We start from the raw sequence: 25,904 nt of genomic DNA, 5'->3' as shown, positions 1-25,904 counted from the left end.
TCTATTAAATCCTTTAACAGAGATAGAAACTCAGGAGTTTATCCGCAACATCTCGATCTCCCAAGGATGCCAGCAATGGTAAGAGGGTCAGAATACGTTTCTCATCAAGCAATTGCATTACCAGGAAGAACTCAGACCACTGATTCACATATATACTTGCATAACCCATAAGTCAGAGGTAAACACACAACGGGCACCAACCCCTGCAAGAGACTCGAACCGAGAAAGCACAGGTGTTCGCGCACCTGAACATAACCTGTCTGTTGACCGCTCCACCACGTTCCAAATCTCTTTTAAGGATCTGCGTGGAGGAGCGGTCAATGTAACGGTTATGTTCAGGTACACAAACACCTGTGCTTTCTGGGTTCGAGTCTCTTGCAGGGGTTGGTGACCGTTGTGTGTTTACCTCTGACTTATGGGTTATGCAAGTATATAAGTGAATCAGTGGTCTGAGTTCTTCCTGGTAATGCAATTGCTTGATGAGAAACGTATTCTGACCCTCTTACCATTGCTGGAGTCCTTGAGAGATCGAGATGTTACGGATAAACTCCCGAGTTTCGTTCTCTTTTATGGATCTGCATGGTGGAGCGGTCAACGAACTGGATATATTCAGGAGCGCGAACACCTGTGCTCTCTGGGTTTGAGTCTCTTGCAGGGATTGGTGCCCGTTGTGCATAAACCACAAGTCAACCTTTGACTTGTGGTTTATGCAAGTATAAGTATATGTATGTGTGTGTATATATATATATATATATATATATATATATATATATATATATATATATATATATATATATATATATATATATATATATATATATATATATATATATATATGTATATGTCGTACCTAGTAGCCAGAACGCACTTCTCAGCCTACTATGCATGGCCCGATTTGCCTAAAAAGCCAAGTTTTCATGAATTAATTGGTTTTCGACTACCTAACCTACCTAACCTAACCTAACCTAACTTTTTCGGCTACCTAACCTAACCTAACCTATAAAGATAGGTTAGGTTAGGTTAGGTAGGGTTGGTTAGGTTCGGTCATATATCTACGTTAATTTTAACTCCAATAAAAAAAAATTGACCTCATACATAATGAAATGGGTAGCTTTTTCATTTCATAAGAAAAAAATTAGAGAAAATATATTAATTCAGGAAAACTTGGCTTATTAGGCAAATCGGGCCTTGAATAGTAGGCTGAGAAGTACGTTCTGGCTACTAGGTACGACATATATATATATATATATATATATATATATATATATATATATATATATATATATATATATATATATATATATATATATATATATATATATATATATATATATATATATATATATATAGTGTGTATATCACGAAAATAAACACGTGATTAAGAATGTGACAATGTCAGACCACGGAGGAAAATGAAACAGGAATTTCCTTAAGTACTTTCGTATATTAAATACATCTTCAGGAGGAATTCCTTCTGAAGATGTATTTAATATACGAAAGTACTTAAGGAAATTCCTGTTTCATTTTCCTCCGTGGTCTGACATTGTCATATATATATATATATATATATATATATATATATATATATATATATATATATATATATATATATATATATATATATATATATATATATATGCCAATACTTGCATAAACCACAAGTGAAGACTAACAATCTTTGGACAACACCCACCAGTGAGCCTCAAACCCAGAAAGCACAACTACCTTCCAGTAGCTGCCATAACTAGTACGCCCTAACCCACTACACCATCAGACCCTTAAAAAAAGTAGAGACTTCGAGATATATATACATCTCAAATATTTCCACTTCCCAAGGGCACTAGACAAGTAAGAGGTTACTATGCATTTTTCATCAAGTCACTGTTAATGTGGGAGAACTCGTGTCCATGCTATAAGCCTATACTTGCATAAACCACAAGTGAAGATTAACAATCTGTGGACAACACCCACCAGTGGGCCTCGAACCCAGAAAGCACAACTACCTTCCAGTAGCTGCCATAACTAGTATGCCTAAACCCACTACACCATCAGACCCTTAAAAGAAGTAGAGACTTCGAGATATATATATACATCTCAAATATCTGCACTTCCCAAGGGCACTAGACAAGTGAGAGGTTACTATGCATTTTTCATCAAGCCACTGTTAATGTGAGAGAACTCGTGTCCATGCTATAAGCCTATACTTGCATAAACCACAAGTGAAGATTAACAATCTTTGGACAACACCCACCAGTGGGCCTCGAACCCAGAAAGCACAACTACCTTCCAGTAGCTGCCATAACTAGTACGCCTTAACCCACTACACCATCAGACCCTTAAAAGAATTAGAGACTTTGAGATATATATACATCTCAAATATCTCCACTTCCCAAGGGCACTAGACAAGTGAGAGGTTACTATGCGTTTTTCATCAAGCCACTGTTAATGTGGGAGAACTCATGTCCATGCTATAAGCCTATACTTGCATAAACCACAAGTGAAGATTAACAATCTTTGGACAACACCCACCAGTGGGCCTCAAACCCAGAAAGCACAACTACCTTCCAGTAGCTGCCATAACTAGTACGCCTAAACCCACTACACCATCAGACCCTTAAAAGAATTAGAGACTTTGAGATATATATACATCTCAAATATCTCCACTTCCCAAGGACACTAGACAAGTGAGAGGTTACTATGCGTTTTTCATCAAGCCACTGTTAATGTGGGAGAACTCATGTCCATGCTATAAGCCTATACTTGCATAAACCACAAGTGAAGATTAACAATCTTTGGACAACACCCACCAGTGGGCCTCGAACCCAAAAAGCACAACTACCTTCCAGTAGCTGCCATAACTAGTACGCCTAAACCCACTACACCATCAGACCCTTAAAAGAATTAGAGACTTTGAGATATATATACATCTCAAATATATCCACTTCCCAAGGACACTAGACAAGTGAGAGGTTACTATGCGTTTTTCATCAAGCCACTGTTAATGTGGGAGAACTCATGTCCATGCTATAAGCCTATACTTGCATAAACCACAAGTGAAGATTAACAATCTTTGGACAACACCCACCAGTGGGCCTCGAACCCAGAAAGCACAACTACCTTCCAGTAGCTGCCATAACTAGTACGCCTTAACCCACTACACCATCAGACCCTTAAAAGAAGTACAGACTTCGAGATATATATACATCTCAAATATCTCCACTTCCCAAGGGCACTAGACAAGTGAGAGGTTACTATGCGTTTTTCATCAAGCCACTGTTAATGTGGGAGAACTCGTGTCCATGCTATAAGCCTATACTTGCATAAACCACAAGTGAAGATTAACAATCTTTGGACAACACCCATCAGTGGGCCTCGAACCCAGAAAGCACAACTACCTTCCAGTAGCTGCCATAACTAGTACGCCTTAACCCACTACACCATCAGACCCAGCAGCAAGGAATCAAGCCTTCACGATAAAATATCGCCAAGATCTGATTCGTGATCAGATATACAAGGCAGAAAATGAAATCAAAGACAGCAAAGCGCAACTACTTCAGGCCACAAATGAATGGAGAAACAGCAACATCGACGAAAGTCTCCGTACTCGCATTGAACAACACCTCGACATCCTCACAGACCGACATCATCTCAGCACTGAAACAAGGATAATCAAGAAACTAACAACGTTATATGGAGGACCTATGGCAATTCCACGACCAAGAGATGGCTTCCTGAACCTTGCAGGAATCAACCTCACTGAGGACCAAGTCATTCTCCTAAATCTGGGTATAAACTGTCACGTTATGTCCAGACCGAGTGAGATGGCTCGGAAAGTGGAGTTGGAGATTCTGTTGGACGACATATTCGACCTCGAAGCACAAAAGAAGATCACCACCAAAGATACCTTACAAGCAGAACTTATTGCGGAAGGAGGAAAGAATCGAGGCAACTACAGAAGCACCATACTGTCCCCCGAGCTCAAAGCGGCAGCTAAGAGCCTTCGTGAGAACATGGAGATAGTTGTCAGGAGAGGCGACAAGTTGCCAATATACTTCATTCTTAAAAAAGAAGAATATCTGGCGAAAATGAACCTCATACTCTCTGACCAAACTAAATTGCTAAGGGTAACGAAGGACACTACAGCCGAATTGAAAGCAAAGGTCAACAAATTGATCGAAACTGTGAACGCCAAGAAATCTGGACTCCACCTGCCAAAGATTATTGGGGAATATAAACCTGGATATGCGTATGGAAATGTCAAGACACACAAGCCTGGAAACCCACTTCAGCCAATCATGAGCCAGATACCCACACCCACGTACAGACTGGCGAAACGACTCAACGGCTTGCTGACTCCTTATGTCCCTTGCGCCTTCAGCCTGAAGTCTCCAAAGAAATTTGTTGACTTACTGCGGGGAACACGGGCCACAGGGATAAGAGCCTCGTTGGACGTTGAATCTCTGTTTACCAACGTACCTGTGGATGAAACAATCGGGATGATAGCCGACAGAGTGTACCGTGATCCGGCCTGTACTCCTCTTGACATACCAGAAAACAGTCTAAGGAAACTACTCCAAGCTTGTACTAAAGAGGCACCCTTCTTGAGCCCGGATGGACACATGTATAAGCAAGTAGATGGGGTCGCCATGGGTTCCCCCCTAGGTGTCCTGTTTGCAAACTTCTACATGGGTACCATCGAGCAAAAAGTCTTAGTCGACATGAACTTGAAACCGGCCATATACGGCAGGTATGTTGACGACATTTTTACACAGGTACCTGATGTCAGACATCTGTAGGAGCTGAAGGACGCATTTGAGCAAAATTCTGTGTTGCGTTTCACTTACGAGACGGAGAAGGATGGGAAGCTGCCCTTTCTAGATGTAACAGTCATGGAAAGGAGCGGAATTTTCAACACTGCAGTCTACACTAAGGAAACAAACATAGGAATGTGCCTGAATGCCAACAGTGACTGCCCGGACAGGTACAAGAGGAGTGTTGTTAACGCTTATGTCGACCGTGCCCTCAGCCACAGCTCAGAATGGAAGCAAGTCGACGAAGAACTCTGTAGGGTAAGGCAGGTCCTAGTCAACAACGGCTTCTCCAATGGTTTCGTGGAAGACATCATAAGAAGGGAAGTGAAACGCCATGCAACCTCTGAAGAGACAACTAACACAACACCTATACCCCCTATTAGACTATTTTACAGGAACGTCTTTTCCACAGCCCATAAAACGGAGGAAAGGGTCCTGAAAGATATTGTCAGTAGAAACGTTATCCCTACAGACAAAAATCAGAAGATACAACTGACGATTTACTATAAAACCAGAAAAACGGCCAGCCTACTCATGAGAAACTCTCCAGACACAAAGCAGAACGCTTTAAAAGAGACCAACGTCGTCTATGCCTTCAAATGCCCTCTTGGGGACTGTAAGCCTCAAAAAAACCAGTATATAGGCCAGACAACAACATCTCTTTCCAGGCGTTTAACGATGCACAAGCAACAGGGCTCCATTAAGGAACATATAATCTCTTCCCACAAACAAACCATCACCAGAGAAATCTTAGCAAACAACACAGAAATCATCGATAGATACAGCGATAGCAGGCGGCTTGACGTTTGCGAGGCACTACACATCAAGAAGTCAACACCAGCAATCAACAGCCAATTAATGCACAACTATATTCTACCCACTTCAAGACTCCGCTCCAATATAGAAGCATCAAGAAATATGGACCAATAGGCTTTCTACAATTACTTCCATTCAATACCCATTGTTTCGTGTTCTGTCTTGTGTTTGAATTTAATACCCATTCAATACCCATTGTTTCGTGTTCTGTCTTGTGTTGGAATTTAATACCCATTGAATACCCATTGTTGAAAGTTCGTTTATCACCTCATCCACCTCACCCAAATGTAGATATAAACCTCGAAGATGTGTAAAGCTCTATTCAGTTTCAGTTGTGTGTTTGTAAACTAAAGTCTTTGAAAATGTAATAAGTTTTACGAAACGCGCTCAAGTGTCGCGTCAGACTTGAAATAAAAATGAATTTTGGAGAATTGATCTTTGAATTACCATCAACAGTGAAAAGAAACATAAGAGAGATAGAGAAAATTCGTGTTAGAATTATTAATCTTACTTTTTCGGTCATATTTAATAATATATGTCTACAGGAAAGACTGCTACCAAAATATACTAATATTTATATATATATATATATATATATATATATATATATATATATATATATATATATATATATATATATATATATATATATATATATATATATATATATATATATATTATATTTTGGTAGCAGTCTTTCTTGTAGACATATGTTGTTGAATATGACTGAAAGGGTAAGATTAATAATTCTAACACGAATCTTCTCAATATTTCATACGTTTTTCTTCACTGTCGAGAGGTAATTGAAAAATTAACTCTCCAAAATTACGTAATGTAAAAAATTAATTTTGGAGAGTTAATTTTTCAATTACCCTCGACAGTGAAGAAAAACGTAAGAAATATTGAGGAGATTCGTGTTAGAATTATTAATCATACCCTTTCAGTTGTCGGGAAACCGACACACACAAACACACACACACATATAACACAGTCTCCCTTAGTCTGTAATCCCTTCAGGATGGAAAATGGGAGACTCCGTGACGTCATCGACTCCGTGACGTCATGGATGTCATCGTATATTTACAATATGAAACATTGTTAATAGACTAGTTTAGTATCTAGAGTTAACAAAAAGGTAATCCAAAAGACTGAATATAATTATTAACACCGTATTGTAGCTAGGTTCCCTTGTTAATGTAAAATTACTTTGAGAGAGGAACCAGCATGAGGGCGTTGGCCCAGACTGGGAGGAAGGCTCCCGCATCATAACAACAATAACAAACAAAGAGTGCTAGTGTGTTGCGTTACTGGTCACATTGGATAGACCTACTCTGTCCCAAGAAACTACCATAGCGACACCACTAATTCAACTAGAGCACTCCAGTATCCGGCTTATCAAGTATTTTTTTGTATCTGAATTATAATGTGCACATTTATTCATTTATAAAAATAAGTCGGTCATAATGTATGAACAACCCAAACCACATGTACGTGTACTCCATTTTACAACCCTCACAGTTCATGCCATACCTGTAATTGATATGTTTAGGGAACTTTGATTAATTCCTTGCATCCCATACAGGTAAATTGTGAGAGGAGCAGCAAGCTGTGCAGACAGTTGGTTCATACACATTACTATTGTTTGCCAAGCTTTGTCCTTCCCACAAGCCGCCATTACGTGGCACAAGGAGGCACAGGGCCACACCCAATCTGAGGCTACACCTACACGCCTTACCAGGCCCAAACTACTGGCACAGCTAAGCCAAATTAATAGTCTTAGTAGTCATAATTAGTAATTTTCTAGTAGATTAGACCACCACATGTGGTATCTTATAATTATAAAAGGTAAACAATTGGTAGTTTAAGAAGGAGCCATAACAAAGTGGTTTAGGCTACCAATTGTCCCTCCCAATAGTGTGTAAGAAGATTTCAGGCAGTTTACAAGTATATACAGTCCACTCAATTAATTCTTACTTACTAAGAAAAATAAATATGACATAACTTTATCTTATTAAAGTCAATTTAAAAAAGAGAGATTAGCTGCCTGGAATTTCCCCACATCAGTCATATTCAACAACATTTATATTTATATATATATGTATATATTAATTATCATCAAGTAATCATATTTGCTTGCATATAAATCATTTATTATCTTGCTTGAATCATATAACTAGTTGTTATATTTTCTAGTATCGTCTCATTTATTAGCAGCAATATTCTTAGAGCTAAGCTAGACTTTGTACAGTGTTCAGATCTTTTGGTGCTAGAATAGAACCAGAATTTACAGTCATTGCACTGTGTTCATCATTTAATGCATTGTATAAAATACAATGCTGATGTGTTTAAATAACAACAGGTACGTTGTGTTTCTTCAATCAATAACTTTGTTTACCTTTAAGAAACGTGCCTGAGAGATAAGCCCACAGTCCTTCCTAGGATAAAAAGATTGGCTGAACCATGTGTCACAGCTAAGTATTTTTAATAATTTAATCTTGCATGTTTATCTTAAAGTAGCAGTCAAATTTAAATTTCTCATCATATCTGCCCCCTGGTATTTATCCCTCAATGCATCTTTAAGCTGTGTATCTGGTAAATATAATTATCATTTCCGACATTTAGAACTATTAAGTTTAATGTAACCAAAAAGCAAATACAAAGAGCAAATTATGCTTCCAAATTTGAGTGAGTAAGAGGTTACCTTGTTGCTGTGTCGAGGAGCGGGTCGTTCGCGATGGCCTGAAGGAGGAGACTCCGCCGGACGTCCTCTGGCGCCACGGTCCACACGTGTAAACTGCGGCAGTAAGCACCACATTAGGTTACAGACGAGTAGACTGATTTGGTGTTAGACTTAGGCCCCTGTCTGCCTCACTAGGAATGTTGAGGGCCCCACGACAGCGACTGACCACCCAGCACATATAGTCCTGAACATAGTCTGCCCAACCACTTGGGCTGGATGGTAGAGCGTCGGTCTCACTTCGTGCAGGTCGGCGTTCAATTCTCGACCATCCAAGTGGTGGGGCACCATTCCTTCTCCCCGTCCCATCCCAAATCCTTATCATTATACCTTCCAATGGCTGTATAGTCGTAATGCTTTGGCGCCGTCTCCTGATAATTTCCTCGCCTCCCTTCCCCTGAAGGGGAAGTAAAATTGTTCAATGATAAATGACAAATAAACAAAAATGAAGTCCAAAAGTAAAATTAACTCAGTTTTTATACACCGAGACGTAGGGAAATACCTCACTCTGTGTACATATCCCGTGACGAGGGACTCTGTGTACATATCCCTTGACGAGGGACTCTGTGTACATATCCCGTGACGAGGGACTCTGTGTACATATCCCGTGACTGACAAGCTATCCTCTCACATAATGCACCACATTCGGTATGCTACGATCCCCAAACGGACAAAAAACGGGGATCACTATAGAATTGTTACAATGGTGCACCGTTGCTACCATTTTAATATACTAATGAGACACCATTGCTACCATTGGAATCTTTAACAGAGCCACAGTCCCCCTGGTATGTCTTGGCGTGTGATCACCATGTTCCACGTGTACAATGATCACTGTGGTTAAGCGTAATCCTTCAGGCAATAACAATTGTAACTCAAATACAACACTCCCGAGAACTGGTTGAGTCGGCCCTCTCAGCCCTACCAGTTATCAAGGAAGACTGGGGGAGTAATGACTGATGACCAGTGATGTTAAAATATCAGGTACAAATCTTAACAGCACTGGACTCAACCCAAGGATTACTCAACTTAATAATTAACACTGTCACCGCTTCTCCTAATTTGGGGAATTAAACTAATTGACTCATGAGAAGATCAGTCAATTAGTATAGATTTAGTAAGAATTTTAATATTTAATGGTTTGACAGGATGGAATAGAATTCCTTTGAAACTGCTTATTCAAAACAAGGGGAATATTTAATCCAGTAGAATACGCATAGAATCACAGGAGTTCCCAACTACTTCTAGAAACTAGGACTCCGAAATATATTGGGAAATATGTAACACAGGGGAAACAATTGATCACCTTTATATAACAAAAGTGAACGAATTTAATTCCTAATTCCTAACTTTCTATACTTGTGGCAATGATAATGGAAATGCTAATTTACACTATAACTCAAACACAGAACTTTACCGTCTACCTTGTGTACCCCAAGCCTGGCGTTCTGGGCTTCCTCCCTTGGTGTGGAGCTCCTCCTAGTACAACCATCCCTACACTGTGCTTGACTCCTCTTACCTCACTCACAATCAAGGTACCACTCACAAGCAAGCTACCACTCACAAGCAAGCTACCACTCTCAAGCAAGCTACCACTCACCAGCAAGCTACCACTCACAAGCAAGCTACCACTCACCAGTAAGCTACCACTCACAAGCAAACTACCACTCACAAGCAAGCTACCACTCACAAGCAAGTTACCACTCACCAGCAAACTACCACTCACAGGCAAGTTACCACTCACAAGCAAGCTACCACTCACCAGCAAACTACCACTCACAGGCAAGTTACCACTCACAAGCAAGCTACAACTCACCAGCAAACTACCACTCACAAGCAAGTTACCACTCACAACCCACATCCAGCATCCCAGCAACACCAGAGGGAAGGGCAACACCGCCACCCTCCTCTCCTTAGATACCCTCCCTACCCCATCACCTTAACTGCCCCCACTCAAATGTTCGCTCACTTTCCCTCCCTCCCCTCCCCAACCCATTCCGACCCTGTCATCCCTCCCCCATTCCCACCATGTCCCCCCTCCCCCCTTTCCCCTCTCCCCCTTCATCCCATACCCTCCCTATACCTCCTCCCCCTCACCCCGTATCTTCCATGTCCCCCCTACCTCCTTACCCCCCTACCCTACCTGTCCCCCATCCCTTTAACCCCTAACCCCCATCTCAGAATCCACTGTGACCCTGTTAACCACCTTACAGATCTTCACACCTATTGAACAGTTTCCTCCATCAGCAGAATGCTCACCAAGAAGGAGCCAAGAGAATCAACAGAAAAAAGTGAGCTTCAAGGCAATGTACACTAACATAGATGGCATTATGAATAAAACAAGTGAACTTGGAGAATGGGCACTAGAAGAAAACCCAGACATAATAGCACTCACAGAAACAAAGCTACCGAAAACCACAACAAATTCAGTGTTTCCACAGGACTACTATGTAGTGAGGAAAGAGAGAGAAGGAAGAGGAGGAGGTGGTGTAGCTTTGCTGATAAGAAAAGGCTGGAGTTTTGAAGAGATGATTGTTCAGGGCTGTGAAGATTTCAGTGACTACAAAACAGGTACCATAGCAATTGGAGGAAAAAAATTATAGTAGTAGTCATATATAACCCCCCACCAAACGACAGAAGACTCAGATAGGAATATGATAGAAACAACATGGCCACCATCAATATAATAGAGAGAGTAGCTTCTGTAGCAAGCAGGACCAGACCCAGACTACTAATCATGGAGGACTTCAACCACGGTAAGATAGATTGGGAGAACAGAGACTCACATGGAGGACCGGACACATGGAGAGCTAAGCTACTGGACAAGAAGAAATTTTCTAAGCCAACACATCAAGGGACCGACTAGAATGAGGGTTGAGGATGAACCATCTATGCTCGATCTGATATTTACCCTAAATGAGTCGGATGTACGGGAAGTTAAGTTGGAAGCCCCGTTGGGAATGAGTGATCACAATGTATTGATCTTTGAGTACCTAGTAGAGCTAGAAATTATCTCCCCCCCAAAAAAAGAACTGAGAAATAAAGGGCTGGTGTATCGAAAAGGAAATTATGAGATGAGAAAATTCCTAGGGGGATATACCATGGGACACAGAACTCTCAGCTAAGTCTGTATAAGACATGATGGACTATGTCACCCAAAAGTGTGAGGAGGCAGAGAAAAGGTTTATCCCGGCCCAACAGGGTAAAAACGAGAAGTAAAAAAGAATCCGTGGTTTAATAGGGCATGCACGAAAGCAAAGGAACTGAACAAAAGGGCGTGGAGGAACTTCCGAAATAACAGAACACCAGACAGTAGAGAGATACCAGAGAACCAGGAACGAGTACGTTAGTATGAGAAGAGAAGCTGAGAAAAAGTATGAAAATGATGTAGCTAATAAAGCCAAGACCGAACTAAAGCTACTACACAATCACATCAGGAGAAAAACAACAGTGAAGGAACAGGTGATGAAACTTAGAACGGGTGAGAACAGCTACACAGAGAATGACAAAGGTATGTGTGAGGAACTCAACAAGAGGTTCCAAGAGGTCTTCACAATAGAGCAAGGAGAGATCACTGCGCTAGAAAAGGTGGTAGTAAACCAGGCGGCCTTGGAAGGGTTCGAAATTACAAGAGATGATGTCAAGAGGCACCTGTTGGATCTGGACGTGAGAAAGGCTGTTGGCCCGGACGGAATCTCACCGTGGATATTGAAAGAGTATACAGGAGCGCTTTGCTTGCCACTCTCCATAGTGTATAGTAGGTTACTGGAAACGGGAGATCTGCCAGAAATATGGAAGACGGCTAATGTAGTCCCAATATACAAAAAAGGTGACAGACAAGAGGCACTGAACTACAGGCCAGTGTTCTTAACTTGTATACAATGCATGGTGATGGAGAAGATCATGAGGAAAAACCTAGTAACACATCTGGAGAGAAGGGATTTCGTGACAACCCACCAACATGGATTCAGAGAGGGTAAATCTTGCCTTACAGGGTTAATAGAATTCTATGATCAGGTGACAAAGATTAAGCAAGAAAGAGAAGGATGGGCAGACTGCATTTTTTTTTATTGTCGGAAAGCCTTTGACACAGTACCCCATAAAAGACTGATGCTTAAGCTGGAGAAACAGGCAGGAGTAACTGGTGGGGCGCTCCAGTGGATAAGGGGGTCTAAGCCCCTAGATCCCTAAGCAATAGGAAGCAGAAAATTACAGTGAGGGGGGTGAGACCTCAGATTGGCGTGAAGTCACCAGTGGAGTCCCACAGGGCTCTGTACTCGGACCTATCCTTTTTCTGATATACGTAAATGATCTCCCAGAGGGTATAGACGCATTCCTCTCAATGTTTGCTGACGACGTCAAAATTATGAGAAGGATTAAGACAGAGGAGGACAGCTTAAGGCTTCAAGAAGACCTGGGACAAGCTGCAGGAATGGTCGAACAAATGGTTGTTAGAGTTCAACCCAAGCAAATGCACTGTATTGAAGATAGGTGTAGGGAGCAGGAGACCAGGTACAAGGTATCATTTGGGAGATGTAATACTTCAAGAGTCTGAGAGAGAGAGAAAGACCTGGGGATTGATATCACGCCAGACCTGTCCCCTGAGGCTCATATCAAGAGGATAACATCAGCGGCATATACGAGGTTGGCTAACATAATAACGGCCTTTAGAAACTTGTGTAAGGAACCTTTCAGAACTTTGTATACCACATATGTAAGACCAATCCTGGAGTATGCGGCTCCAGCATGGAGTCCATGTCTAGTCAAGCATAAGACTAAACTGGAAAAGTTTCAAAGGTTTGCCACCAGACTAGTACCCGAACTGAGGGGTATGAGCTATGAGGAGAGACTACGGGAATTAAACCTCACGTCACTGGGAGACAGAGGAGGTAGAGGGGACATGATCACCACATACAAGATTCTCAGAGGAATTGATAGGGTAGATAAAGACAGGCTATTTACCACAGGGGCACACACACTAGGTGACACAGGTGGAAGTTGAGTGCCCAAATGAGCCATAGAGACATTAGAAAGAATTTTTTCAGTGTCAGAGTAGTTGACAAATGGAATGCATTAGGAAGTGATGTAGTGGAGGCTGACTCCATACACAGCTTCAAGTGTAGATATGATAGAGCCCAGTAGGCTCAGGAACCTGTACACCTGTTGAATGACAGTTGAGAGGCGGGACCAAAGAGCCAGAGCTCAGCCCCCGCAAGCACAATTAGGTGAGAACAATTAGGTTAGGTGAGTACTCACAAACAAGCTACCACTCACAAGCAAGCTACCACTCACAATCAAGCTACCACTCACAAGCAAGCTACCACTCACCAACAAGCTACCACTCACAATCAAGCTACCACTCACCAGCAAGCTACCACTCACCAGCAAGCTACCACTCACAAGCAAGCTACCACTCACCAGCAAGATACCACTCACAAGCAAGCTACCACTCACCAGCGAGCTACCACTCACAAGCAAGCTACCACTCACAATCAAGCTACCACTCACAAGCAAGCTACCACTCACCAACAAGATACCACTCACAATCAAGCTACCACTCACCAGCAAGCTACCACTCACCAGCAAGCTACCACTCACAAGCAAGCTACCACTCACCAGCAAGATACCACTCACAAGCAAGCTACCACTCACCAGCGAGCTACCACTCACAAGCAAGCTACCACTCACAAGCAAGCTACCACTCACCAGCAAGCTAACACTCACCAGCAAGCTACCACTCACCAGCAAGCTACCGTCCAGTACCACCCTTCCCGACCAACTCTGGTCTGGGAAGGTTTTACTAAATCAATTCTGAACCCCTCAATCCATTATGTATTAACTGCTCAGCAAAATTACGCTAGCCATTTACTTACATAATGAGACAGGTACATATTTGTCTCTACATAAAATACATGATACATGACTAATGTATATATTTTGAATTTTGGTGGTGTCGTTGGCCAGCGAAAATGATTACCTTAGTTCATTAGCAAGACTAAATTAATATGCACTTGGGTCCAATACAATAATGAGCCTTACACTCAAATGATTGATAAGTTACATAGGCACTATCCCAAAGTAAGTTGTTAAGTGCTATACTGATAGTAACATGATTTGTCTATAAATTAACGAATTAAGAAGAAAGGGAATACTGGTCTCTTAAACCATGTTGTCCTCCATCCTGACCTGAGCTAAGGTATTGCCAACTCAAGCTGACGAGCAACCCTATGAACTAATTATTATGCCAGAAGGTAACAACCCTAATTGTTATACAACAACTCCATCCAATCCTACAACATCTCTAAGGATCTCAAAACTATTCCATGTAAGAGCAATCCGTGGAAAGATTTCACAAGACCACAAGTTGAGTTGGTAATGTTGCTAATCACCTCAGTGCTAATCCCCTGAGGTGACTAGCAACTCTTCTCCCCTGAGGAGAGTCACCCGGTAACCCTTAATCCCAATCCAGGTCAAACGGCAATTCTTACTCTAAAAATTGGCGCGCGCACGCTCACACGCGTTATTCTTCATACAATACAAAACCCGCCTTTTAATACAAGATAAAACATCATACATGTGAACAGCTGATTGTTACAGTAGTGCTGGAGGTGTGGGAGTGTTGTAGTGCTGGTGGTGTGGGAGTGTTGTTGGTGTTGTAGTGCTGGTGGTGTGGGAGTGTTGTTGTGCTGGTGGTGTGGGAGTGTTGTAGTGCTGGTGGTGTGGGAGTGTTGTAGTGCTGGTGGTGTGGGAGTGTTGTTGGTGTTGTAGTGCTGGTGGTGTGGGAGTGTTGTTGTGCTGGTGGTGTGGGAGTGTTGTAGTGCTGGTGGTGTGGAAGTGTTGTTGGTGTTGTAGTGCTGGTGGTGTGGGAGTGTTGTAGTGCTGGTGGTGTGGGAGTGTTGTTGGTGTTGTAGTGCTGGTGGTGTGGGAGTGTTGTAGTGCTGGTGGTGTGGGAGTGTTGTTGGTGTTGTAGTGCTGGTGGTGTGGGAGTGTTGTAGTGCTGGTGGTGTGGGAGTGTTGTTGGTGTTGTAGTGCTGGTGGTGTGGGAGTGTTGTAGTGCTGGTGGTGTGGGAGTGTTGTAGTGCTGGTGGTGTGGGAGTGTTGTAGTGCTGGTGGTGTGGGAGTGTTGTAGTGCTGGTGGTGTGGGAGTGTTGTAGTGCTGGAGGTGTGGGAGTGTTGTTGGTGTTGTAGTGCTGGTGGTGTGGGAGTGTTGTTGTGCTGGAGGTGTGGGAGTGTTGTTGGTGTTGTAGTGCTGGTGGTGTGGGAGTGTTGTAGTGCTGGTGGTGTGGGAGTGTTGTAGTGCTGGTGGTGTGGGAGTGTTGTAGTGCTGGAGGTGTGGGAGTGTTGTTGGTGTTGTAGTGCTGGTGGTGTGGGAGTGTTGTAGTGCTGGTGGTGTGGGAGTGTTGTAGTGCTGGTGGTGTGGGAGTGTTGTAGTGCTGGAGGTGTGGGAGTGTTGTTGGTGTTGTAGTGCTGGTGGTGTGGGAGTGTTGTAGTGCTGGTGGTGTGGGAGTGTTGTAGTGCTGGTGGTGTGGGAGTGTTGTAGTGCTGGTGGTGTGGGAGTGTTGTAGTGCTGGTGGTGTGGGAGTGTTGTAGTGCTGGTGGTGTGGGAGTGTTGTAGTGTTGGAGGTGTGGGAGTGTTGTTGGTGATTGTAGTGCTGGTGGTGTGGGAGTGTTGTAGTGCTGGTGGTGTGGGAGTGTTGTAGTGCTGGTGGTGTGGGAGTGTTGTAGTGCTGGTGGTGTGGGAGTGTTGTAGTGCTGGTGGTGTGGGAGTGTTGTAGTGCTGCTGGTGTGGGAGTGTTGTTGGTGTTGTAGTGTTGGTGGTGTGGGAGTGTTGTAGTGTTGGTGGTGTGGGAGTGTTGTAGTGCTGGTGGTGTGGGAGTGTTGTAGTGCTGGTGGTGTACTCACCTAATTGTACTCACCTAATTGTGCTTGCGGGGGTTGAGCTCTGGCTCTTTGGTCCCGCCTCTCAACTGTCAATCAACTGGTGTACAGATTCCTGAGCCTACTGGGCTCTGTCATATCTACACTTGAAACTGTGTATGGAGTCAGCCTCCACCACATCACTTCCTAGTGCATTCCATTTACTAACTACTGTGACAGTGAAAAAGTTCTTTCTAATGTCTCTGTGGCTCATTTGGGTACTCAGCTTCCACCTGTGTCCCCTTGTTCGCGTCCCTCCAGTGTTGAATAGTTCATCATTGTTTACCCGGTCGATTCTCCTGAGGATTTTGTAGGTTGTGATCATGTCCCCCTGTAATGGCCGCTTACCCTGTCGTAATAACCGCGGCCTCTATTGTAATAACCCGATGTTCCCCAGTATTAATCCTGTTATCTTGTGATCTCTCATAATCGTACTATACGCTCTCTGTTGTAATTCTCTGTCTCTCTTCACTCAATACCCCAGCTTAACACTGTTACAGTCCAGCATGACCCCTCACTGGACTGCCACGTATATAAGAGGAATATTAAATGAGGAAGATACACCAAGGACAAGGGTTATTCGCTTATTACTAATTATAAAATAAAAACCATTAAAGCACTGCCACCACCTTCCCGACCAACCATACCTGAATGTGTCTATCACCGATCCCCCAGGAAGGCAAGGAATCAGTAACCATGGGACTCCGGGTAATATGAATTTCAGTAATAAATTTTGGAAAATTAGTTTGTGTAATTTACGTTACTAATTTAAATCCAAGGGCAACTTTAGTATCGATTAATTGTAGGAGAACCTGGGGGGCTTCCAATACAACACCTAAAAATGACAAAGTAGCAAAATATATAAAAGGGGAGTTAAGTGAATACCACTGGACAAGCTATACAATTTATTTTATGAAACATGTAAATTAAGACAATTTGAACACATAACCTATTCTATTTCCCTAGAGGCACAATGGATATTTATTGAGGGCACGAAACTCAAGTGCTACTATACCTTAAATACCCGAACTACGGCCCAGATGTTGATGGCTGCCCTCAGCCCCGAGGATACGGGCGTGCGGCCCTGTTCCTAATACACTCCCAAGACACACTGATGAAATTTAGTTTTTCCAACTTATTGCTGGGAAGGATTACTCCTCCCACCATCTAATACAGCCCCAGGCTCCACCCATTATTTTTGGCAATGGCCAACCATTTAACACGTAGGCCTGAGGTCTGGCACTCTAGGGCCAATAAGGACTTGGCCCTTATCTCAGGCCAATCACCTTCACTGATCTGCCGTGGAAAGCTACTTGAATTCCTGAAGATTGAGTCAGCTCTCCCCAGCTATGAGAAGGGAGACAAGGCGCCTCTATGGGGCCCCAGGACACCTGCGAGCAATGTTTACAAAACTGATAATTTATGTTCAAGCCTGTCTCCTCTAAGATCAAGGGTAGGGACATTTGACTCTGCCTGGTATGGGGAAGAGGCCGGTGAGAGGGGATGAGAGGGGGTGGAGAGGGAAATATCTGAGTGGGAGAAGCCAAGGTATCCACGACCACCCTACCCTCAGGTCAACCTCTTGACCCTGACAAATGGGCGACAGGGGGGGGGGGATTAGGAGGAGACGAATGACGGCCAAGGGGAGGGGAGAAGGAAAGAGGGGAGAGGGAGAAGGAAAGGGAAAAGAGGGGAGAAGGGAGAACCAATGAGCTGAGCCCCAGATCATTACAACTCCCCCTCCTCGGAAATTAAGAAATTTGTGTGTAAAGCAAGTTACACACACTTTTCTTATCCAGAAATCCTGCCCTACCCTAACCATTAACTCCAAAAACAACATTTTTAACCCAACACTATTTTCAACCAATGCCTCAAAACAAAAGAAATTATCTAATCCTAACTAATTCCATACAATACTCCAACAACAATAACGGCACACCCAAAAGGTGTGCCCCAGCATGTATTTATACCTATCAACACAACAGTAATAATACATAAAACATAAGGACAGAGACCGTCCCTATAATCCTGGCTGTCCACTTGGATGCAGCCCCGTACCCTTCCAACTACCTGGAAGACAAAATATCCTATACCTGTCTTGATATAGTAACAAATAACTGGAGAAATCCCAACCTAACAATTACTAACTAGCTAAAATCAGCTGATAGCCTTCAGCTATCCCAGTATTCCACCTGGAATAAAGATCAAACACATCACACAAAACATTAAATAAAAAAAAATCAATGTCATTAAAAAAAATTAACAAAATTATAAAATTATATCAACATAGAAGAACACTACCTCTCAGGGACCTAGTGTTCCACTCCACACCTGTGGCAACTGTCCACCACAGCGCTTCCCAATCTTAAAATCTAAAGAAAAGACACATAAATATTTTTATTATTAAAAAAAAATTCAATGTCCACAGACATGTCCCTTAACCAACAACAACACTCTGGATATAAGTTCCTCAAACTCCTAATATCCCAGAGTTCATATTCAAGTCCACAACAACAGCGGGTGAACACATTTGTCAGACTGTGTACCACATCCTTATTGTTCAGTAAACCACAAAAAAAAATTAAAAAAATATATGTATAACTATCAGTATCTAGGATCTAGAAAAATCTAGATAAAGTTCCCCACTGATCAACGTTTCTAGAGATCCTACTAGATGGTTCTCAAACCAGTTCACTCATACAACTTATCTAGAGACAGGGTCATTGTCTAATGTTCACTTTCTAGATTTATTTCTCTATTTCACTAGTTCTAGTTTTCAACATTTAATACTGGTCCAGAGAACTTTCCGAAGGTGTATAGGTGCTTACTATCAGAAGGAAAATTAAAAGTTGAACTGTTCCGAGTTACCACAGTTTACTATATTAATAGCGTTTATTTGTATATGAAACTTTTCTATAAATATTTTCTCTCGTTCGTTCCTGTTGACATTTCGTTGCTGTAGATTCCGGCGACTACCTCATGTTGCTTGAAGATCCTGGTCGTCTGGAAGTTCCATTTCCGGCCTCGGGCAACTACGGACAGTACAGGGGGACTCGTACTACCCGCACCTGACTTGAGTGACAGCTGGCGGCTGCCGCCAGGTGGACCCCGCTAATAGGAACCCGGGTTCACCTCTTCTTATCGCTCCCCAAGCAATCTTGATGGATTGTTGTTAACCATGGCTGCCACAGAGCACAACTTCGACGTATCACGATGTCTCGCGTTGGTAGTGGGGTTCGAGTGGCGTTGAAGAGGATGGCATGGTGACAGGACAGGTGGGCCCTGCCTCAGCTCCTGGGCGACGTCATCTATCGGCGTTTACTTGTTATCCCGATACTACTGGGCCGGTACACCTTCCGTGCAACCCCTCGTGCAGCTGAACTTGGGCCGAGGTACAGGATTGTACCTCATCTGGCGATTCCGCAAGCACTCTGTAGGGGTAGTGCTGTTCGTACCTGAGACCACCGCGTTGCATCTTGGTTTCCATAGACGACGCAACCGCAGGTTTTGATAGAGCTGACAAGGCCTTGCAATTAGCGTTCTTCTTCGTAGACCACTCGTCTTCCACTTCCGGTTTTCCCGCAGTCTTGACTACGTGGCTGGTGGGCTTGGTTGGTGACCTTGAGACAGCTTGCCCACGGTTGTGATGGTGACTGGACTCTGCTCTGTGAAGACAGCATGGCTGGACTGGGACAACCTCGTTAGTGACGTGAGGTGTCGGCCGGGTGACTGTACGCCAGTCACCCCTTCCGGATAACCAATTGACGAGTTACCGGGTACAAGGGGGAGGACTTTATGTAACGTGCCTCAGACCCCGATCTTATCAGCCAGGTGGGTCATCCCCAGACCTGCTGATCTCGATCCTTGGTTCACGTGTGACTGGGAGGCTGGAACTGGTGTACCATCAGACCTGAGAAAGACAGTCAACAACAACTGGCGGAAGCATGGATATTACTCTGAGGTATAGGTAGATGGAAACCCCCGAGCAAGGCAAGTATGCTACCTGAGCCATGTACATCAGTAAATACACACCATTACCTCTACAGGATAATTATTACGAAATTACTAAACCTGACTAGGGGAGATCATTAACAATTTACTGTACAGCTCGCGACCTTGTTACCATGGGGTGACAAGATTGAACTTGACTACTGATGAGATCTGACAGAAGGTCATCCTCATCATCTGACTCAGCACTTGGATCATTAGACAGGTCAGGAATTAGACTTGCTGAAGGCAGCTCTAGTTCCTCCCTCGCGTGATAAGGTTTTAATTTATTAATGTGAATCGTTCTCTCAACTTGGTCTTCAAAAATACCTTTAATAACAAAATTAACCGGACCTTTTCTTTCAATTACTCGGTAAGGGCCCCGCCATCTAGGAGCAAGTTTCCTACTCTGATTGGCAGGAGCCGCCTCATTAACTCTCAACCCAAGACTCCCGACTTTCAACTCAAGAGGTCGTACCTTTTTGTCATAATGCTGAGCATAGCGGTCTCGTGCTGTCTTGGAAGCCCTGGCTGCAATTCTCCATGCATTTTTCATCTTATTTAAAACTTCTGATGGGTAATCTTCCCCATATACAATATTATGTCTGTTAAGCAGACCTGACGGGAAATTACATGAATGACCTGTGAACAGCAAAAGGGGTTGGGTGTTAATGGATCGATGGATGGCAGTGTTCAGAGCCAACTGGACATAGGGGAGTTGTTCGTCCCACGAATTTGCATCATGCTCTGCAAGAATTGCAAGCATATCTTTAACTGACCGGTTCGTCCGTTCTGTCATGCCGTTAGCCTTAGGGTGATAAGCCGTCGTGAATGCTGACGTGGTTTCTATAATTTTACATACTTCTCTAAAAATATTCCCATTAAATTCCTGACCTCGGTCAGAAACTAACACTTTAGGGGGACCGAATACAGTGACGAACCTATCTAAGAACGCCTTTGCAACAGTTCGTGAATCCTTCTGAGGCAATGCAATCAGTGTGGTGTACCTGGACAGGTGGTCTACCAACACCAATACGTAACGGTTTCCTGAATGACTGTGATGCAGATCAATCAGATCAGCCCCCACCCGATCTAAAGGTTCCAAAATTTCTGGGAATTCTTGCAATGGAGCTTGTACCTTAAGGGTACCTTTCCTCCTTTGACAATGACCACAGGACTTAACGAAGTTAATGACCACTGTTAACATACCGGGGAAGAAAAAGAGTGACTTGGCTTTCATGTGAGTTTTAAAAATCCCCGGATGACCTGCAATCTTAGACGAATGTGCGAGTTTCAACGCCGACTTCTTCAACACCTCTGGGATAACCAACTGAAAAACTGCACGATCCTGCTGTCCCTTTACATAAAATAAGACCCCATCCTTCATTTCAAAATCATGAATTGCTAAATTACGTTTCTTCGACGGATATTTTCCTCCCTCCAAAAGTTCAATAATTTCCTTCCACCTTGGTTCGTTCATCTGGAATTCTCGCATTTTCTCACTGGAAATATTTTCAATATTAAGATTTACGTTAATAGTAGCGATGTTTCTACTCAAAGTATCTGGTACAACATGTGATGGACCAGGCTTGTAAAGTATTTGGAATGAGTGAGCAGCTAGTTCATGAGACCAACGGGACATGCGAGGGCACTTAGTTCTTTTCTTAAAAATATGAGTCAAAGCCCTGTGATCTGTATAAATGACAAAGTGACGTTGGAAAAGATACGGTTCAAAGTACCTGACACTTTCTACCACAGCCAAAGCTTCCCTATCCGTTGCAGAATAGCGGACCTGCGGACCCTTAACCTTCCTGCTGAAATATGCAACTGGATGAGGATGATTGTCATTATCACGTTGCATTAAGCACCCACCAATAGCTATGCCACTGGCGTCAGTGTGTACTTCCCACTCCTTATCAAAATCCGGTACTGCCAAGACTGGGGTGGTAATGAGTTGACTTTTTAATTTTGCATAAGCGTTATCATGCTCAGGTTTCCAAACTAATTTAACATTTTTCTTAGTAAGCTCAGTTAACGGTGCTGTTGTACTTGCAAAACCCTCAATGTGGCGACGGAAATATCCGGCTGCCCCCAGAAACCTTCGAACATCCTTTGCTGTCTTAGGTGTAGGCATGTCAGCAATGGCACGACAGGAGTCGGGGTCAGGTCGGATACCGTCTGTGCTCACCTGGAATCCCAGAAACTTGAATTTCTGAGATGCTAGAGTGCACTTACTCACGTTGAGTTTGAACCCCGCCTTATCTAACAATGCCAACGTCTCAGTCAAATCTCGTAAGTGATCATCAAACGTCCTGGAGTAGATAACCACATCATCCAGGTACGCTAACGAGTGCCTCCCCAAGACTGGACTGAGGATATAATTAATTGCCCTCTGAAATGATGAAGGCGCTGTCTTTAACCCGAAAGGCATCCGCTTGAATTGATAAGTATGAACCCCATCAGAGAAGGCGGTCTTTTCTCTATCTTTCTCAGCAACTGGGATGGCCCAATACGCAGATTTCGCATCCAGAGTGGAAAAGTATTTGGCTGCCCCAAACTGATCTATTATTTCTTGTATCCGTGGCAAAGGATACACATCACCTTTAGTAATTTCGTTTATCTTTCGGTAGTCAACACAAAACCTATAACTACCATCCGGTTTACGTACCAACACCACTGGCGACAACCATGGTGATGTACTAGGCTCTATCACATCCTGTCTCAACATTTTCTGACACTCATCCCTAATTACTTCCTTCGCCCGTTCCGGAAGTCTCCATTGACGGGTGTAAATAGGAGGATGATCACCTGTAGGAATAACATGCTCGATCCTATCCAGAAGCCCGATCTGATCGTCTTCTGTTGCAAACAGTCTAGGGAATTTACGTAAAATCCCTCTCAAAAGTTTCCTATCTGACTGTTGCACATGTTGCAAATCCAGAGCCGAGATTAACTTATCAACTTCTTGAATATAACTACTTTTTCCTGTCTCGGTCTTGTGTTTCCTCTGTGTACTACTTTCTGTAACATTAAGTGCACTACATTGTGCTATGGTGGCTGGCATCTCCTCCTGGCTTTGATACTGAAAAATTCCTGTATTTTCTACAATTGTAGCCTGAGACACCCTATCACCTGCCCTGAAACGATAGGTTTTGTGCGAGAGATTGACAACTGGAATAAGGGCACCTTTATCAAGCACTGTGATCAAGTGATGAGGGATCAACAACCTGTCACATCTCCCAGCCACCTGAAGGGTGGTACCTGGTGTAATGTGACGTCCCACTGATACTTTAACGAATTTAACTGAACGTGGTGGGCAACATTGTTTCACCAAGGCATGTAACCCACATGATTTCTTCTCTGTGTCTGGAAGAGACTTAAACAACTTAGGGTAGTGAATGTTGTACTTCTGTTTCTTGCTAATGGAAGCAATTACTGGAGGATGATCTACCATTTTAATGGGATACACTACCTGGCCCAACTTCAATCTGCACTTCCTTGCTCCCTCTTGAGCCGACAAAGAAAAGTTAACTCGTCCCAGAAAATCCATTCCCAACAAAATCTGACCAGGGAATGCAAGATTCTCGACAATCGTGCAAGTGTGTCGGTAAGCTTCTTCCTTACCTACTTCAAAATTGAGAGTGGCCTGGCCCAAGATATTAATATGTTGACCATTCACTGCTATTAAATGCTTCTCACAACGCTTAAGGCGTGTCTCTTTAAGTGTGCTGAAGACTGACTTTTTAATGAGAGTTGCTTGACTTCCGGTGTCCACAAAAACTGTCAATCTCACACCTTCAACCTTCATCTCAAACGTAGGTCTGCCACCACCCGAGGCAGGATTCTCTCATGATTCTGTTCTCCCCTTCCGGCATCTCGCTTTTACGTGGCCTCTTTTCCCACAATTAAAACAAGTACGCGAGTCCCACCAGTCATTACGTGGGGGTTGTTGCGTGCGACCACTGCCCGCCGCTTTCGTCTGGGGGGTCCTGACCTATTGCCCCCTTGTCCGCTCTCTACCTTCCTGCTCACCGCATTGACATATGGAGACGTCCGCGCCTCCTCCGCATCCAAGTCCTCATCTATATGGTCTTCGGCGTATTGTACGAGTTCCCTAAAACTCAGGGAAGCCGTGTCCGTAGCGAGGTATGGACTGATATGAGCGGGCAAGGCCTTACAAAATAGCTGCTTTGCAAACCGTTCCTCCTGCTGCGCATCGTAACCCAACTCCTGAGTGAGATCGCCTATCCTGGTCCTAAGGAAGGCACCAAAATCTTTTAATTGAGTACCTTTTTCCCTCTGCAATGACGTTAAGTAGCGACGAGCCTCCTCTTTAGTAATTTTCGCCTTAAATCGATCCTTGATGGCCTGCACAAATTGTGGCCACGTCACCAAATGCTCAGACTTCCTCAGGGGCCCGTCGCGACCCACACATGCCCCAGTGGCCAGATTAATTTTAGTTTCATCGTCAGGAGCCGCGGCTAACACAGAATCCATCTCCCACAACCAATTTTCCACACAACGGTTGCGTTCCACTTTATTCGATGGGAGTTCAGCACAATTTAACCTTGGCAAGGACAACTTCGGGAGTGACGCCACAAGTCCCGGTCTATAGGATGGAGTACTGGGAGTGTAAGGGGGTGCCTGACCAGGGGGGGAAGGAACTATGAGGGGTTTGGTGTAGGATGGGGATAGGGGTTGGGAGTGGGGTGAGGAGGGATTCCCCAGTGACCAAGGGGCTACCCCAGGTGAGTAACTATTTGAGGCACTACTCTGATAAGGTGGTTGTTGACCCTGTTGTTGATTGTGTGAGGGTGGTGAACCGTTCTGTCCTTGTAGTAACTGTAGCAGCAGCTGTAGTACCTGTGGTTGTTGTTGTGCCACCTGTTGTACCTGATGTTGTTGTGCAACCTGTTGTACCTGATGTTGTTGTGCAACCTGTTGTGCCTGATGTTGTTGTGCAACCTGTTGTACCTGTTGTTGTTGTGCAACCTGTTGTACCTGGTGTTGTTGAGCAACCTGTTGTACCTGTTGTTGTTGTGCAACCTGTTGTACCTGGTGTTGTTGTGATCCGTTTTGCCCCTGCAGTAACTGTAGTAGCATCTGTATGGCTTGTTGTTGTGCGTCGGGTTGTACCTGTTGTAATTGTTGGGGTTGTGGTGGTGGTGTGTGTACGCTCATAAGCCTAGGGATCGTCAGGCCTTGAGAACCCACAATGGCATCATCCCCGGGAACTCCTTGTTCAACTGGGGTGGATGTTCTAATAGTGGGGGCCCCAACCCCATCACTTCCTATCGCCTCACCAATCATCGTGATGTCCGGTGAGCCAGAGCCCCCCAATGAAATCCTGCTTTCGTCCAGGGCTGCCGCCCCTTGGGCACCCGGATCCGTTACACCCCCCGTGGGGTTCGCTTGGGGTCCCTCCGCAAGGGCTAACGTCTGTACTGCCCTCACCAGGTGAGGGTCTGTCGATGGTGCTCCCCCGGTAGCCTCGTCGTCTACCATACCTTTACTCCTGAGCTTCATGTGCTTATCACACGACATATTCTCGCTAAACCTCGCAAGCTAACCCTACCTGGGGAAAACAGGCAAAGTTCTGATCCCGACAAACGATTGCGGTGAAATTTTAACACAAC

At 43.8% G+C, this 25,904-nt stretch overlaps 1 protein-coding gene across 1 annotated transcript in view; it reads right to left on the bottom strand.

Moving 5' to 3' along the window:
- Window positions 1–25,904, bottom strand: part of LOC138368647 (uncharacterized) — a 203,217-nt gene that overhangs the window by 50,728 nt on the left and 126,585 nt on the right. The window contains exon 3 of the mRNA XM_069331350.1: window positions 8,329–8,421. Coding sequence (XP_069187451.1) covers window positions 8,329–8,421 — 93 coding nt within the window. The remainder of the gene's footprint in view (window positions 1–8,328; window positions 8,422–25,904) is intronic.

This window comes from Procambarus clarkii, chromosome 25 (genome assembly GCF_040958095.1).
Source record: "Procambarus clarkii isolate CNS0578487 chromosome 25, FALCON_Pclarkii_2.0, whole genome shotgun sequence".
In the NCBI taxonomy this organism is placed as follows: Eukaryota; Metazoa; Arthropoda; class Malacostraca; order Decapoda; family Cambaridae; genus Procambarus; species Procambarus clarkii.
Note: the sequence above shows the minus strand (reverse complement) of the source record. Positions and strands in the feature narration are given on the sequence as shown.